A 14,381-nucleotide genomic window follows, 5' to 3' on the forward strand; every position below is an offset into this window, starting at 1 on the left:
TAATTTTCTGAGAAAATGCTGGATTGATTTCCAAAGTGGTTGTACAAGGGTACATTCCCACCGTCAGTGAGGGTTCTCCTTTCTCCGCAACATCTCTAGCATGTGTCATCCCTTGAGTTTTGATCTTAGCTATTCTGGTGGGTGTAAGGTAAAAATATCAGGGTAGTTTTGATTTCCCTGATGAATAAGGACATTGAACATTTCTTTAAGTGTTTCTCTGCCATTCTATATTCCTCCACAGAGAATTCTCAGTTTAACTCTGTACACCATTTTTTAATTTGGATTACTTGATTTGTTGCTTTTTAACTTCTTCAGTTCTTAATATATTCTGGATATTAGTCCTCTATGAGATACAGGGTTGGTGAAGATCCTTTCCCAGTGTGTAGGCTATCCTTTTCTTCTAACGACAGTGTCCTTTGCTTTAGAGAAGCTTTTCAGTTTCATGAGATCTCATTTATTAATTGTTGTTCTTAGAGCCTGTGCTGTTGGTGTTCTGTTCAGGAAGTTGTCTCCTGTGCCAATGAGGACAAGGCTCTTCCCCACTTTTTCTTCTAGCCAATTTAGTGTGTCTGGTTTTATATTGAGGTCTTTGATCCACTTGGACTTTAGTTTTGTGTAGGGTGCTAAATATGAATGTATTTGCATTGTTCTACATGTAGACATCCAGTTAGACCAGCACCATTTGTTGAAGATGCTGTCTTTTTTCCGTTATGTGGTTTTGGCTGGTTTGTCAAAAATCAAGTAACTGTAGGTGTATGGGTTTATTTCTTGATCTTCAATTTGAGTCCATTGAGCCACCATTCTGTTTCTATGCTAGTACCATGTGGTTTTTATTACTATTGCTCTGTAGCACAGGTTGAGATCAGGGATGGAGATACCTCCAGACAATAGGTTGGTGTATAGGATCATTTTGGCAATTCTGAGTTTATTTGTTTTTTCATATGAAGTTGAGAATTTTTCTTTCAAGTTCCAGTTCTGGTGGTGCAGGCCAGTAGGATTTGCTGAAGGAGGCAGAGGCAGGTGTATCTGGAGTTTGTTTGTTTTTGAGAGAAAATTTGCTTGTGTATCCTTGGATGTGTTGGACTCACTTTCTAGACCAGGCTGTCCTTAAAGTCACAGAGATCTGCTTACCTCTTCTTCCCTGAGTTCTGGAATTACAAGTGTGTGCCACCATGCCGAGATCCACAGATTGCGTTCTGAAACAGCCGTGGCTATGTAGACATATCCTGTCTCTGATTGATTCCAAAAAGTTAGGCTATATCTCAAATAATGAATATTTTTCTAATATAATCTGACTGGTTTCAACAAAGCCTTTTGTTACATTTACTCATATCAAAAGAACTGTGGTAGCAATGACAATAAGAATATGGGAAGTCCATTCACAAAGGGAGAGAAATCCAGCAGCCATTTATCAGAGTCTTCATCACCTTTAAGTGCTAGGAGAGAGAAGGGGTAATGCAGCATCTTCACCCTCTGCATTATAATGACATCATTGGGAACTAGAGAGTTAGTGGTACTACTCCATTTTGACGCCAATTTTAATTCCTAGCACTTACATCAAGGGCTCAGAAGTGTATGTTTCCAAGTCCAGGATATCGAATGTAATCTTCTGGCATCCTAGAGGATAAGATAATGAAAATAGTGACAATACACACGCACATGTAATTTCCTAAAGTTTTCTTCTTCTATATGTTATTTTTTTCTTTAGAAATTAAAATTGATTTATTTTAGGTACATAAGTTTTGTCAGACCCTGTTGTGTAAGACCCTAGTTGTGTAACAATGGCAAGAGTGAGTTTTCTCCGATTTTCTGTGTTCTTTCATCTGGACATTCTTACTTTCCTTTTCCTTCACTACAGACACTATCACCTGATTCTTGTAACTATTTTTGACTGAATTCTACAACCTAGAGAAGTTTCTAAGGATTGTTGACTCAGGCAGCCAGTGTGTCCTTCAGTCTTGTAACAGTTTACATACTGACCTTGACTGCTCTTAAGTGTTTCTTGGTGTTGACAAGGCATGATTTCTTTTATGACATAATATATTTAAAATATATGTTTGCACAATTTAAAAATCTTCACAGAAATGCAAAACCATTAGTATATAAGATGCTGTCATTGATAATGGAAACAAAATGATGTTGGTGATTGCTGGAGGACCTGCCGTGGCAGAAGGCCCTGGCCTTGATTCTCATCATCACAGAACAGCCAACAGACAGGCTGGTAATGCATAAGGAGCACTGTTAAACAAACTGTTGATACTGAGGAGTTGTTGCAGAACCTCAGTTGGGGAACTCTGAATATAATTTTGTAGTATGACAATTCCAGATAGCCTCTGAGCTTGGTGTGTAACAGTGGACTCACTTTCTCAGTGGGATTCTCTCTTTGCCTGATCTGGGGAACCTCAGATCCTATAAGGAGCATCACATAGCCTTAAGTGAAGATTACAGGCCTGTCCTTTTCCTGATAAGAAACCTGTTCAGCAAGCACCTGTGGATTCCTGAAAATACTCCACCCTATCCTAAGGAGATCTTACCTGGAGATGTTCCCCCATGAATAGGATCATTAATTAACATATTCTCCTTGTAATAGTACTGTGATACTACATGCAAATGAGGTACTGTACCACAATATGTAAATCAACTATCCCTAGTATCTCTATTCCCAGGCAATCAAACACATGTACCCTTTAAGCCCCTCTCATGGCCCAAGGTTTATAAATCCTTGATATCACATGACAAAATGACAAAATTGTGTTTCATGATATAATCAGCTTTCCACCATGGCTACTTGAAATTTGTCAGTCATTTATCCTGGGGGGATGGAGTACTCCCCTCCTCTCTGGAGATTTGCCATTGAATTCCCAGGGCTTGGCCGCCAGCTCTGGTGGCTGGATAGTGCAGTATATCCACAAACTCTCATGACCTCAGGTGAAGCACCTACTGGGCTGAGACCTGCCTTTCAGTCCAAGAGGCCTGCACCTTACTGTATCTGCCTCCTGGCTTGCTGGACCTGAGCCTGGCCAGGCCTGTGATTTTTCTGCAATCCCACACCACTGATCTTAATACAGCAGCTTATCCAAAGAGATGGAACACTTCCACATAATCACAGGCACTGATGTGTAATACCGAAAACCTCATTTTAAAAAAGCTAACTAACACCTGTTGTAAACCTCATTTCCATCTCCCACAGTGAGACCATGTGCCTGGCCTAGAGCACAGGCCTTGAGCTTGAACTAGTTTTCTCCCTTGAAAAGACTTAAGTTGTTTTACAGAGAAATGGTACCTATGGTCTCAGGATCCCTCTGTTGACCAAATGCTTAGCAACCACAAGAAAATCTGAGTCCCATCTTCACCAATGCTTGAACTGAGGTGTGGTGCTGCACCCCTGGAATCCAAGCACCCAGGAGTTAGAGGCAAGATGATTGGATCAAGGTCATTTTAGTTTATATGTGATTTTAAAAGACAATACAGATGGGAGATCCTGTCACACACACACATCCACACACACACACACACACAAAAAAAAAAACCTATCCTTTCCCCCTCTCACTTTCCTCTCTCTCTCTCTCTTTCTCTCTCTCTCTCTCTCTCTCTGTGTGTGTGTGTGTGTGTGTTTACAGAGGAATGTGGGTCCTCACGGAGGCCAGAAGAGGGTGTCAGACCACTTGGATCTGGTGTTACAGACCATTGGGAGTAGCCCAATATGAATGCTGGAAGCTAAATTCAATTCACTGGCAGGGCAAGAAGTCCTCTTAACTGCTGAGCTATCCCTCCAGTCCCGATTTTTAGCCTGTAATTTGTGACACTCATTTTCCTGTGGAGTTTGTGAAAACATACTCCAGTCAAAACAAGCGATACAGAAGGGAAACACTAGTCACAGATTGGCAGTAGAATACATTTATGTCTCCAGCAAAATCTTACGTTTTAACTTTGGGTATATATCATGTGTGCATGGTATCTTAGTTACTTTTCTACTTATGTGATTGAAGAGTTTAAGTTAGCTTGGGTGACTCCATTTTGAAAGGAGAAGCCACAGAGGGAGACAATGCAGCCACTCCTGATGAAACCTAATAGCCTAGGATCAGAAGGAAGGAAAAGAAGACCTCCCTTATCAGTGGACTTGGGGAGGGGCATGCGTGGAGAAGGGGAGAGGAAGGGAGGAATTGGGAAGGGAGGGCGGAGAGAGCTACATGGGGGATACAAAATGAATAGTGTAATTAATAAAAAGATTAAAAAAAAGTCCCCCTCCAAAAGAAGGCAGAGTGGTATTCATGTAAAAAAAAAATTATTGTCTGTGTCTGACTCCCAGGGACATAATCAAAGGTGCAGAGACCCAAGGACAAGCTACCAGGGACAGGACTTTTTACTGTAGTAGCAGGAGCAGCTTAAGTGTGTTGACTTCGTGGACAAGGGGCGGGGCAATGACGTCACAAAGCTCCTGCTCCCTATGACGGTATGGCGTGGCAGAGAGATTTACAGACACGGAGAGCAGGGGAAAGGCTGTGTGGGGTTGTGGGGTCTGAGGACAAAGAGGTTTCCCGCGCCTACTTCCACGCGCCTGGCCAAGCCAAATGGTGGTAATCCTAAGGAACACATGCAAATGATGCTGGCAACGGCACGCAGCGGATTCTGGGATTTGTAGGCGACTCTGGGGCCACGGTCCAGGCAACAGAGAGGGAGAGACGCAGGCTCGTGACTACAAACAATCCCAGTATGCATGGCGCCGCCTGGACGCCATTTTTGTAGTTCTAGTATACAATCCCAGAAGTCCTTGCTCCGAAGCCATGTTTGTAGTTCTCGCGCCTCTGAGTCTCTGCCGCGATTCATCTTGGGACTCTTGGGACTTCCGTGACCAGCAAGAGCTCCGAAGTGAGAAACGAAGGGATAAAGGTCTGTCTGTGAGTAGAGGGTTTGTGTTTACAGCCCCGTGGGCCAGGGAGATGGCAGGGCGGCCTCTGTGCCTCCAAGCCAGAAAGTCTGCAGGGCGGCTCTGGAAGCGAAGCCCTAAGGGGCGGGACTTCCGCCAGAGACGCGCTGCTACCCGGAACGGTTTTCCCAGGTCCGCAATCTTCTTATCACAAGCAGTTATGAATTCATAGTCCTGCTCACACGTGGGGTGGGGGCGGGGAGGAAGGGGAGTAGGAGGGATTTGGGGGTTCCCTGCCTCCTTCCCTTGTCCACCCCTGGCCTTCCATCCATCCATCCGCCTGGAGTCCCTGAGTGGCTCGTGTGTGGAGCAGAACCGCAGGCAGGGTGTTGGCGGGACGAGAACACAGTCCTCTGCTCCCTCCAGGCCTGCATGCTTCCTGGGGGAGATGGGTGCACCCCGCCCGGGGTGAGGCTGTGCACGACCTTGTATTGGTTGTTTTGGCGCCCTCTGCTGGCCTGCGGGTGCACGAGCAGGAAAGATCCTATAAATAATTTTTAGGGGGCTGTTGAGTAGGTAAGGTGCACTGGGCTGTTGTTAGGGTGCTGGGGACTCAGTACAGAAGGATCTGCCCACCTCTGCTGGGCTCAGGGCATATACATATGGGCAAAGAGAAAAAAGAGATGGAGGAGGAAGAAGAGGGAAGGAAGGAGAGAGAGAAGAAAGAAAAGGAAGGAAAGAACGAAAGAAATCTGTGTGGCTTTGCAGAAAAACAATCGGCTAATTGAAACTTGGGTACTATTTGGTGTTGAATTCCTGAATTTGAACCAACATACATAGGTAAAAGTGCAGGTATTCTGTACTCACATAAGTAACTGAAGTTTTTCCGCATGGTAAATAAATTATTTTCAACCAGAAGGAAGGTGTAGAACATGGCAAACCAATACATTTTATTTTGAGTCCCTATCAAATAGGAATGACTTGATGAACTTTTTCAGAGGAAGCTTCTCATATTCGAAAACAATAGCTATCCCTGGCTTAATGAGCTATATCTAGTCTTCTACAGCCTCCCAGTACCCAGGAGATTTTTTACTTCCATTAATTCTGGATTGACAGGTTTGATTGCTCATCTCCTGTTTTGCTATGTGAAAATCATGACCCATACCCAATTTCTATAGAGATTAAACCAGAAGAAAATGATGTGGTGACTGTTTTTGAGCCCAGCTATTCCATACGGAATGCAGTGTATGCAGTGTCCCATGCCCTCCATAAAACGCTGTTGAGCAAAATTGAAATGGGACCTAAAGAAGACAGAAACATGGACTGGCTTCTTCCATGCCAGGTAAGCCTCACTCATAAGCAAGGGAAGCACCAGGATCTTATATTATTGGTAAGTAATTCACTATCCTCAAACCAATAAAACATTTTCATTTTATAGTTGCAAGTACAAATTAAAATGGAAAAAGTTTCTGTCAAAGTGTATGTGTATATATCGTACATGATTTGGGTACTGAAAACACTCATTTGAAGAAATTAAATTTGAATGTCTTTCAACAAATGTTTTCCTAGTGTGAGATGAAGTTCTGTAAGATACAATTGAACATAGTGTAAAAATATATCAAGTTTAAGAACCAAAATTTTTATCACTTCATGGAATATGTCCAATGCCATAAGATATATAGGGCATCATATCCAAGCAACCATTTCACCGAAAATACAGTCTATATTTATGACAAAAGACCATAAAAAGATCCTTTTGTGGACAATAAATAGCCTGTCCTCGAGTCAGCAGTAACAGAAAAGTAATTGCTTTCACAGATGATTTAGTATTAATAAGGTAAGATGAATGTGAAATGAAAATCATGGTCTCATTAATAAATTTTAGAACATAGACAGTGCTCATGAGCCTGGGTCATATCTCAATGTGTTAGTGATGAGTGTAATGTGTGGGTTTTAAACCAACAAGGTATAATATAGGACTCACTTATACTTATACGCCTTGGAGATTAACTTCAAATAAGATATCAAGATGATTGTTGAACAAGTCAGTTGAACTTTTCATTCAGTCGATAGGTAAATAAAAGATAAAATGTAAATGTTTGTATACTATATAATTTAGTATTATGCGAATCAGTAATATTTGACATTAATATTAACATAGTCTGTAATCATGGCTTCCAGTCATATGTATTAGGTAAGTGAGTATGTCTCTTGTACAGATAACTGAGTACCTGTATAGAAGTTCTTTATAACATGAGTTATTAATTAGTTAACACAATATTAGGTTGTGTTATTAATTTTCAGAAGTTGATTTTTTTCTAATCAAGATAATACTGCTGGTGTCTTAACAAAAATATGGAAGTGTTTCTTCCTTTTCCCTTATATGGAATTCTTTGAGGAGTATTGTAGTGAGTTATTTGCAACTCTTGTAGAATTCATGCTGAATCTCTAGACCTAGGCTTTTCTTTTCTCTCTCTCTCTTTTTTTTTTAAGATTTTTAAGTTACCATTTCTATCTTGGTTGTTATGTGTCTGTTTTAATAATTTATTTAATCTTGATTTAATGTTGTTAGATTTTATACATCTAGAAGTCTACCCATTAATTTTTTTGCATTTAAATGCTTAGTTGAATAAAGACTTTTAAAATATGAACCAGTGAGTCTCTGCTTTCCTCAGTGCATGTTGTAGTGTCTGTTAGATCAGGACTGATGCAGTTGACATGGACTTAAAAGAGAGCAGACAGGCATTTTCAAAGGCAGGATTTTTCTCTCAGACAGAACACTGATATGGTAGTCTATTGAGAGGGGAAGTAGAGATTCTGTGCGGTAGTACTGGGGGATGGAGGTAGCTTGATGGGGAGGACATACCATGGGGGTTCAGTGTATAAATTTCTGGCCTTAGTCCTGCCTGTCTGTAGGTGTGTGGGTTTATTTCTGGGTATCTGATTCAATTCCATTGATCCACAAGTCTTTTTCTCTGCCAGTACTATGCCATCATTATTACTCTTGCTCTATAGTATAGCTTTAGATCAGGGATGAAGATAACTTCAGAAGTTCTTTATCATACTGGGTTGTTTTAACTATTCTGTTTTTTTTTTTTTTAATATGATGTTGAGAATTGTTCTTTCAAGGTCTGTAAGGAATAGTGTTGATATTTTGATGGGAATTGCATTAATCTCTAGATTTCTTTTGGTAGGATGACCATTTTTGCTGTTATTCTTACTGATCCATAAGCATGGAAAATCTCTCCATCTTCTCATATCTTCTTCAATTTCTTTCTTCAGAGACTTGAAGTTTTGTTTTTTTCATACAGATCTTTCCCTTTCTTGGTAAGAGTTAAACCAATGTAGTTTATATTATTTGTGAATATTGGAAGGTTGTTGTTGCCCCAATTTCTTTCTCAGCTCAATTGTCTTTTGTATACAGGAAGACTTCAGAATTTTTTGAGTTAATTTTATATCCAGCAATTTTGCTGAAAGTGTTTATCAGGTATAGGAGAGCTCTGGTAGAATTTGTGGGTCTACCTATGTATACTATCATATCATCTGTGAATAGTGATACTTTGACTTCTTCCTTTCTGATTTGTGTCCCCTTGATCTCCTTTAGTTGTCTTACTGCTCTAGCCTGGACATGATGGATGATATGTTTAATGTGTTCTTGGATTTGGTTTGCAAGTATTTTATTGAGTATTTTTGCATGTTCATGAAAGAGATGGGTCTGAAGTTCTCTTTTTTTGGGGGTCTTTGTGGGTTTTAGGTATCAAGGTGACTGTGGCTTGCTAGAATGAGTTTGGTAATATTCCTTTTGTATCTATTTTGTGGAATAGTTTGAAGAGAATTGGAGTTAGTTCTTTGAAGGTTTGGTAGAATTCTGAGCTGAAACCATCTGGCCCTGGGCTTTCTTATTTGGGAAGGGAGATTTGTGATGACTGATTCTATTTCCTTGGGAGATATAGTACTATTCAATCTATTTATCTGATCTTGATTTAATTTTGGAAGATGGAATCTATCAAGAAAATTGTCCATTTCATTTAGATTTTTATATTTTATGCCATATAGGCTTTTGTAGTAAGACCTACTGATTGTTTGCATTTCCTCAATGTCTGTTGTTAGGTCTCCCCTTTCAATTCTGATTTTTCATTTCTGATTTCCACTATGAACAAATTGCTTATACCTAATATGGCACAACATAAGTCAATAAATATAAAAACCACACAAATGATAAATGATGTATAAACAAAAATCACATGAACATCTTAATAGCTTCAACAACAAAAACAATAAAATCTTTGAAAAAATCCAAATGCCTTTATCATAAAAGTTTCAAGAGTTGTAAGGCTAGAGGCAACACCTCTCGACACAATAAAGAGAAACCTGCATCCAAAATCATCACTAATGGAGAAAAGGTTTAGGCTAGTTTACTCAGGTCAGAAGCTTGTCATCTATGTTCACCACCCCCATTCCTTTTCAATATTGTGCTCCAAGTGTTAGTTTAGGCAATAAAGAAAAATAAGTAAAGGAATATAAATAGGGAAAGTAGAATTCAAACTATTATGTTGTAGGTATTGTTTAATATTTACTATTGATATATCTTCTGGTAAAACTTGCTGTTAATCCTAAACAGCTGTATACCCAAATCACCACACAGAGACTGGGCTTGTTTAGTTAACCTAGAACACAATGCTGGGCAATAGTTACTGCATCCTAAATCTCCAAACCGTCATAGTTTCCTAACATTTAGATTCCCCACATTATACTTGCTTTTTGTGAAATATTATATCCAGTCCATCTTCACGTAGTTCCAAGATCTCTCTCTCCTGCTTCTTTCTCCTAGCTTTTCTCTCACACCTCTCCTCCCACTCATTTGCTGCCCTCTGGCTCCTTGTCCCGACCCGAGGGACTTCAATGGGGTTCCTAAAGAAAGGAGGGTAGAGGGAATGGGGGAGGGGAGGAACAAGAGACACAGGAATGAGGCCAAGTCTGTTTGTCTGATCAAAGCCTCATTTATTAGAAATTTTTACCCAACTTATATAGGGAGAAGGCAGGAAAGGGGGAAGGTTAAGTAACTGCTGCAGGAGATAGGAAGAGTGCTTTCATGGGTTAAATATTGCACCTGCAATGTACCACAAGGATGTTTTCTTAAGAAATCTCACAGATGCTCTAAAACTGACAGATGGATGTTCTCACAATCTATCACCCATGATTTAGGGTCTTTGGTAACTCTTTCACTAAATAGCTTTAGGTCTCCACTAAATGACCTTTGCTCACTACTTGGCTTTGGCTTCAGTAAATATCTTTGTCTTCACTACATGGCTTTGGCTCACTATTTGACTTTGGCTTCAGTGGATAGCTTTGGCTCCCAGCATCTCCTCCATTCTTAAACTATTTAAGAGGCTAGCAGGTAGGTTTTGAACATGAGGTCTTTTGCAGATGGTGGACATTAACCAGAGGGGGGAAGTAGTGACCTGATCCTCCCAAGGCTTTTTGCAGCCTTTTTGGGGAGGAGAGGAAGACCCCATCAAAAGCTGAGGGCATCCCCAGCAGGTGTGGTTAGGGGTAATCACACACCAACCTCTATGCAATCAGGTTTGCTTCTCAGGGGACTCAGAAGTGGGCAGTTGGGCCCTCCCCTTCAATGTCATCTTGCACCCCCTTATAGGTACCCATGGTATAACAGGCGAGCATTTATCTGAGTTTCATGCTGTTCTCATGAGAGCCAAACGCAAGCAGTCAAGACCCATGTGATGTACTGTCACCAATCTTCCTCCATCTCAGCTAAGCCTCTGTCAGCCAAATCAAGTCTGTGATAATGAACGTGTATCAGTTTAGATACCAGAGAGTCAATTTGCTGTGTTACAAAGCCAGTAAGTCTTTTAATGGCCGATGGGCTGAAAGATACAAGGAGAAGGAAACCCACCAAGGGTCCCAAGATTGAAGGAAGGAGGGTGGTGAGCCAGGGAGAGGTTGAAAACCAATTTTGAAACCAACTTTCCTCTTGTTCTCTCTGTTTCTTTCTCTCTTCTAAGCTTTCCCTAACCTTAGCCATGCTGACCCTTTCAATTCCAGTATAATCTGTGTAAAAGCAGCACTCTTCCTTAAGGGCAGCACAGAGTCCCTCTTGCTGGAGGAAAAGCAATTCTAGCCCTCTTCGATTTTGTAAGACAACTTCAGACATTGAGATGAGGGATTTCTCCAGGTTGGTGATGCCAATCTCCAATATCTCAACATCCTTGTTTATTGTTCGGTGAAGGTCAGAGTAATGCTTATTGGAGAGAACGAAAGAGGTTATACCCATCCCAGCACCCACAGCTCCAGGGCCACCGAGGACAGTTAGTTTAACAGCTGTTATGGCCTCTCTTTTTGTTCTAAGCAATGCATTAACTGGGTCCCAAAACTGGGCACAATCTTCCCCAGAATAGTAAGTCAGGCAGGGAATTAATTGGACAAGGACACAGAAGGTAGTAAGATTGCTTTTGAGGGGTGGTGTGTGTATACAGGGAACAAGGCCATCACTGCAAGTCCACCAGCTATTGTTGCCTGGGAGGATATAATTGGGAAGGTGGCTTGATGATGTAATGGTTAAATTACAAAGATGTCTGCGTTTCTGAAGAATACTATTGCCTATGCGTAACCCAAGGCCAGAAACAGAAGTCAGCATCAATCTAGCCTCAGCCTGTTGTGACCATCTGCATTTAGAATAGTCAGAGGAGTAGAAGATTTCCTCAGTGACAGCAATGCCTTCATAAAAGGGCGGGTCAGAATCATAACAAAGCCAACAGGACTCAATAAGTTCAGGGTGTGTATGATTCAGGGGTAAAAAGGTATAATTAACAAGGTCTAAAATAATATGGTGTGTATCCATCAAGGAGGGGATAGGCTTATCAGCAAAGGAAGGAGTCAGTGAGGCAGGGACATTTTCCTTCGGCTCTGTCCATGTGGGAAAATATTTTTTCTTGGGTTCTATCTGTATGGGAGGGGCGAGGACAGGATTGGGTCCAATAGCTATGGGTGGAATAGCTGATTCTTTCCTTAGGGTGATGTAAATGATTACTCCTGGCCCATTCTTGGCCCACCCGTAGTATAGGCGTAGGCCCCAAGTGAGGCCCTTATGCCAGGAACTGATTTTTGTTTTCCTTTAGAAGTGAAAGATAGCTTTAAGATGGGGAGCTGGAGCTGTTGTCAGCTTGAGGACTGTCTTAGCTTGTCACCGGTATTTGTCAAATAATAATGTGATTTCCAGGAGTTAATATTAATCTTAGATGTAACAGTTATCACAATGTAATCATCACTTAGTAAGGTGTCCCTAGCTTCCTGTGGCAATTAGAGCTGAGGTTTCACATCCCCAGGAGGTGCAGTAAGTCTCCAGCACCTCCACTCCTCTTATAACCTGGGCAGGCATAGAGCCCAATTGCCGGTTCCCATTACTCACAGGTGAAGAGTGACTCAGGGGCACGAAAGGACATGTCGGGGTACCACTCGGTATTAGATGTGACTTGTGATTGTGTATAACAATACCTCACCATATTCTCCGGAAACTTCCCAAGTATACTTGTAGGGTTGGTGGAGATTGTTCTTCTGATCTATAATAACCTTCTGGCTTTGCATCATCACTCCGAGGAATATTATCCAAAGTGGTCTCATCTGTAAAGAAAAGAGAAGGTTCTCAGGGGGTCTCATCACCCTGAATGTCAGGAGTACATGGTTCTCTGGGTGGTTCTATTTTTTTTCTGCTGTTTAGAGAAGGGGCCGTCTATTTGTTTTACCAGCCTTTCTTGCAGCCACCTGGCTGCCCCCTCCTTGGTGTCAAACAGGCACACTGATCCTCAACCCCAGATAAGGACTGGGTCTGGGCCATTCCATTTGGAAGTGAGGGGGCCTTTCCACATGACTGTGGCATAATTTTTATTTGTTTCAGTGTGCCAAAGTAATCAGCAGCGGACTTGCCATAGGTGTCCAAGGTTAAGAAATTAAAAACAAACAGTGCATGATGAAGAATATTTCTTGGAGATCCTTTCATGGGATATAACTCCCCCCTTCTTTAACTTATGAATGGTGTTGTTAATAGTTTGATGGGCACGCTCAACAATGCCTTCTCCTTGAGGATTATAAGGAATACCAGTGATGTGTTTAATTTGTAATTAATGGCAAAATTCCTGAAAGTTTTTTTCCAGTGTAACCAGGACCATTATCCATTTTTAAAACCTTAGGTTTGCCCATAACGGAGAGGCAATTTAAAACATGAGCTATAACATTTTTTGAGGCTTCTCCTGTATGTAAACTGGCAAAAATGAATCCACTAATGGTATCTATAGTTACATGAAGATATTCAGGTAAGTGAGTAACATCCATTTGCCAGATGTCATTTGGGACGAGGTCTCTGAGATTAATTCTCAAATGGGGAGTGGGCAAGGGAGTGACACAGGCAGGACATTGTTTGACAATTTGGCATCTGCTCCCCAGTGATTTTAAAAGCAGTCGAAGTGTTTGGGCATTTAAATGATGCAGGGCATGTTTTTTTTCTGGCCTGCTCAACAGGGTTTACTGAAATGGGGAATGCCAAGCATGTGGCAGCATCGGTATACAAATTCCCCACAGAGAGAGGACCTGGAAGGTCTGAGCATGCACGGAGGTGACCAAGAGAAAAGGCTTGACTTCTAGAGTTAATTAACTCCTGGAGCTTGAGAAAAAGAGGAACAGCATTTGTAGAAGGTCTAATATAGGGAACCATTTCAAGAAGTGGAACAGAGTGGGCAATATAGGCAGGCACTGTCAGTGTGTAGATTAAAAGGGAAATTCTTTAGAACTTGAAAAACCTGATCTACTACAAGAAGTTCTACAAGCTCTGCCGATTTAAAAGGAGATTGGATAGAAGTGGTTTTTCCATTAATTGTATAGGCGGCAACCCCATTAGAAGATCCATCTGTAAACACTAAATGAGCTTCTGATAACGGTTGAGGGGAAGTAACTTTTGGGAAGATGAAAGGGTGGGTTTTAATAAATTGAAATAACTTACTAGCAGGATAATGGTTATCAATAATCCCAGAAAAAGAAGAACAGACAATGGGCCAAATATCGGTACCTAACTGATCTTGAGAATAGGGCAGTATTATTTTATCAGGATCTTTGCCAAAAAATTGGCGGCTTTGTTTGTGCCCCAAAAGGATGAGCTCTGCAACCAAGGTAGTATAGGGGGCAAGAACCTTAGTGGGAGAGGCAGAGAGATGAGTCCACAGCAGGGGATTATGTTGCCAAAACACTGCAGTGGGTGTATGGAATGAGGTACACACGACAAAGAAAAGGGGTTCCTTATAGGAAATAAATGTAACTCCCTGATTTTGGATAGCTGTTTCCACAATCTGAAGGGCCTGTGTCACTGCAGGGTTTAATGAGCGACGGAAGAAGAGGTTAGAGTCTCCTTTGAGAATGTCAAAGAGAGGTTTAAGTTCCCCTGTGGTGAGTTTAAGATGAGGTCTTACCCAATTGATATCTCCTAGGCGCTTTTGAAAATTGTTTAAAG

At 41.3% G+C, this 14,381-nt stretch overlaps 1 protein-coding gene across 2 annotated transcripts in view; it reads left to right on the forward strand.

Moving 5' to 3' along the window:
* The first annotated feature begins 4,787 nt into the window (after window positions 1-4,787).
* The window catches only part of LOC132651310 (zinc finger protein 431-like), a 41,159-nt gene continuing 31,565 nt past the window's right edge, over window positions 4,788-14,381 (forward strand). The window contains exons 1-2 of one of the 2 annotated variants that reach the window (XM_060376534.1): window positions 4,788-4,890; window positions 6,046-6,209. In XM_060376534.1, coding sequence (XP_060232517.1) covers window positions 6,162-6,209 — 48 coding nt within the window. In that variant the 5' untranslated portion in view covers window positions 4,788-4,890; window positions 6,046-6,161. Of the gene's footprint in view, window positions 4,899-6,045; window positions 6,210-14,381 lie in introns of both variants that reach the window. The other variant, XM_060376533.1, reaches the window with a different exon arrangement.

The sequence above is a fragment of the Meriones unguiculatus genome, assembly GCF_030254825.1.
Source record: "Meriones unguiculatus strain TT.TT164.6M chromosome 13 unlocalized genomic scaffold, Bangor_MerUng_6.1 Chr13_unordered_Scaffold_45, whole genome shotgun sequence".
Classification (NCBI taxonomy): domain Eukaryota; kingdom Metazoa; phylum Chordata; class Mammalia; order Rodentia; family Muridae; genus Meriones; species Meriones unguiculatus.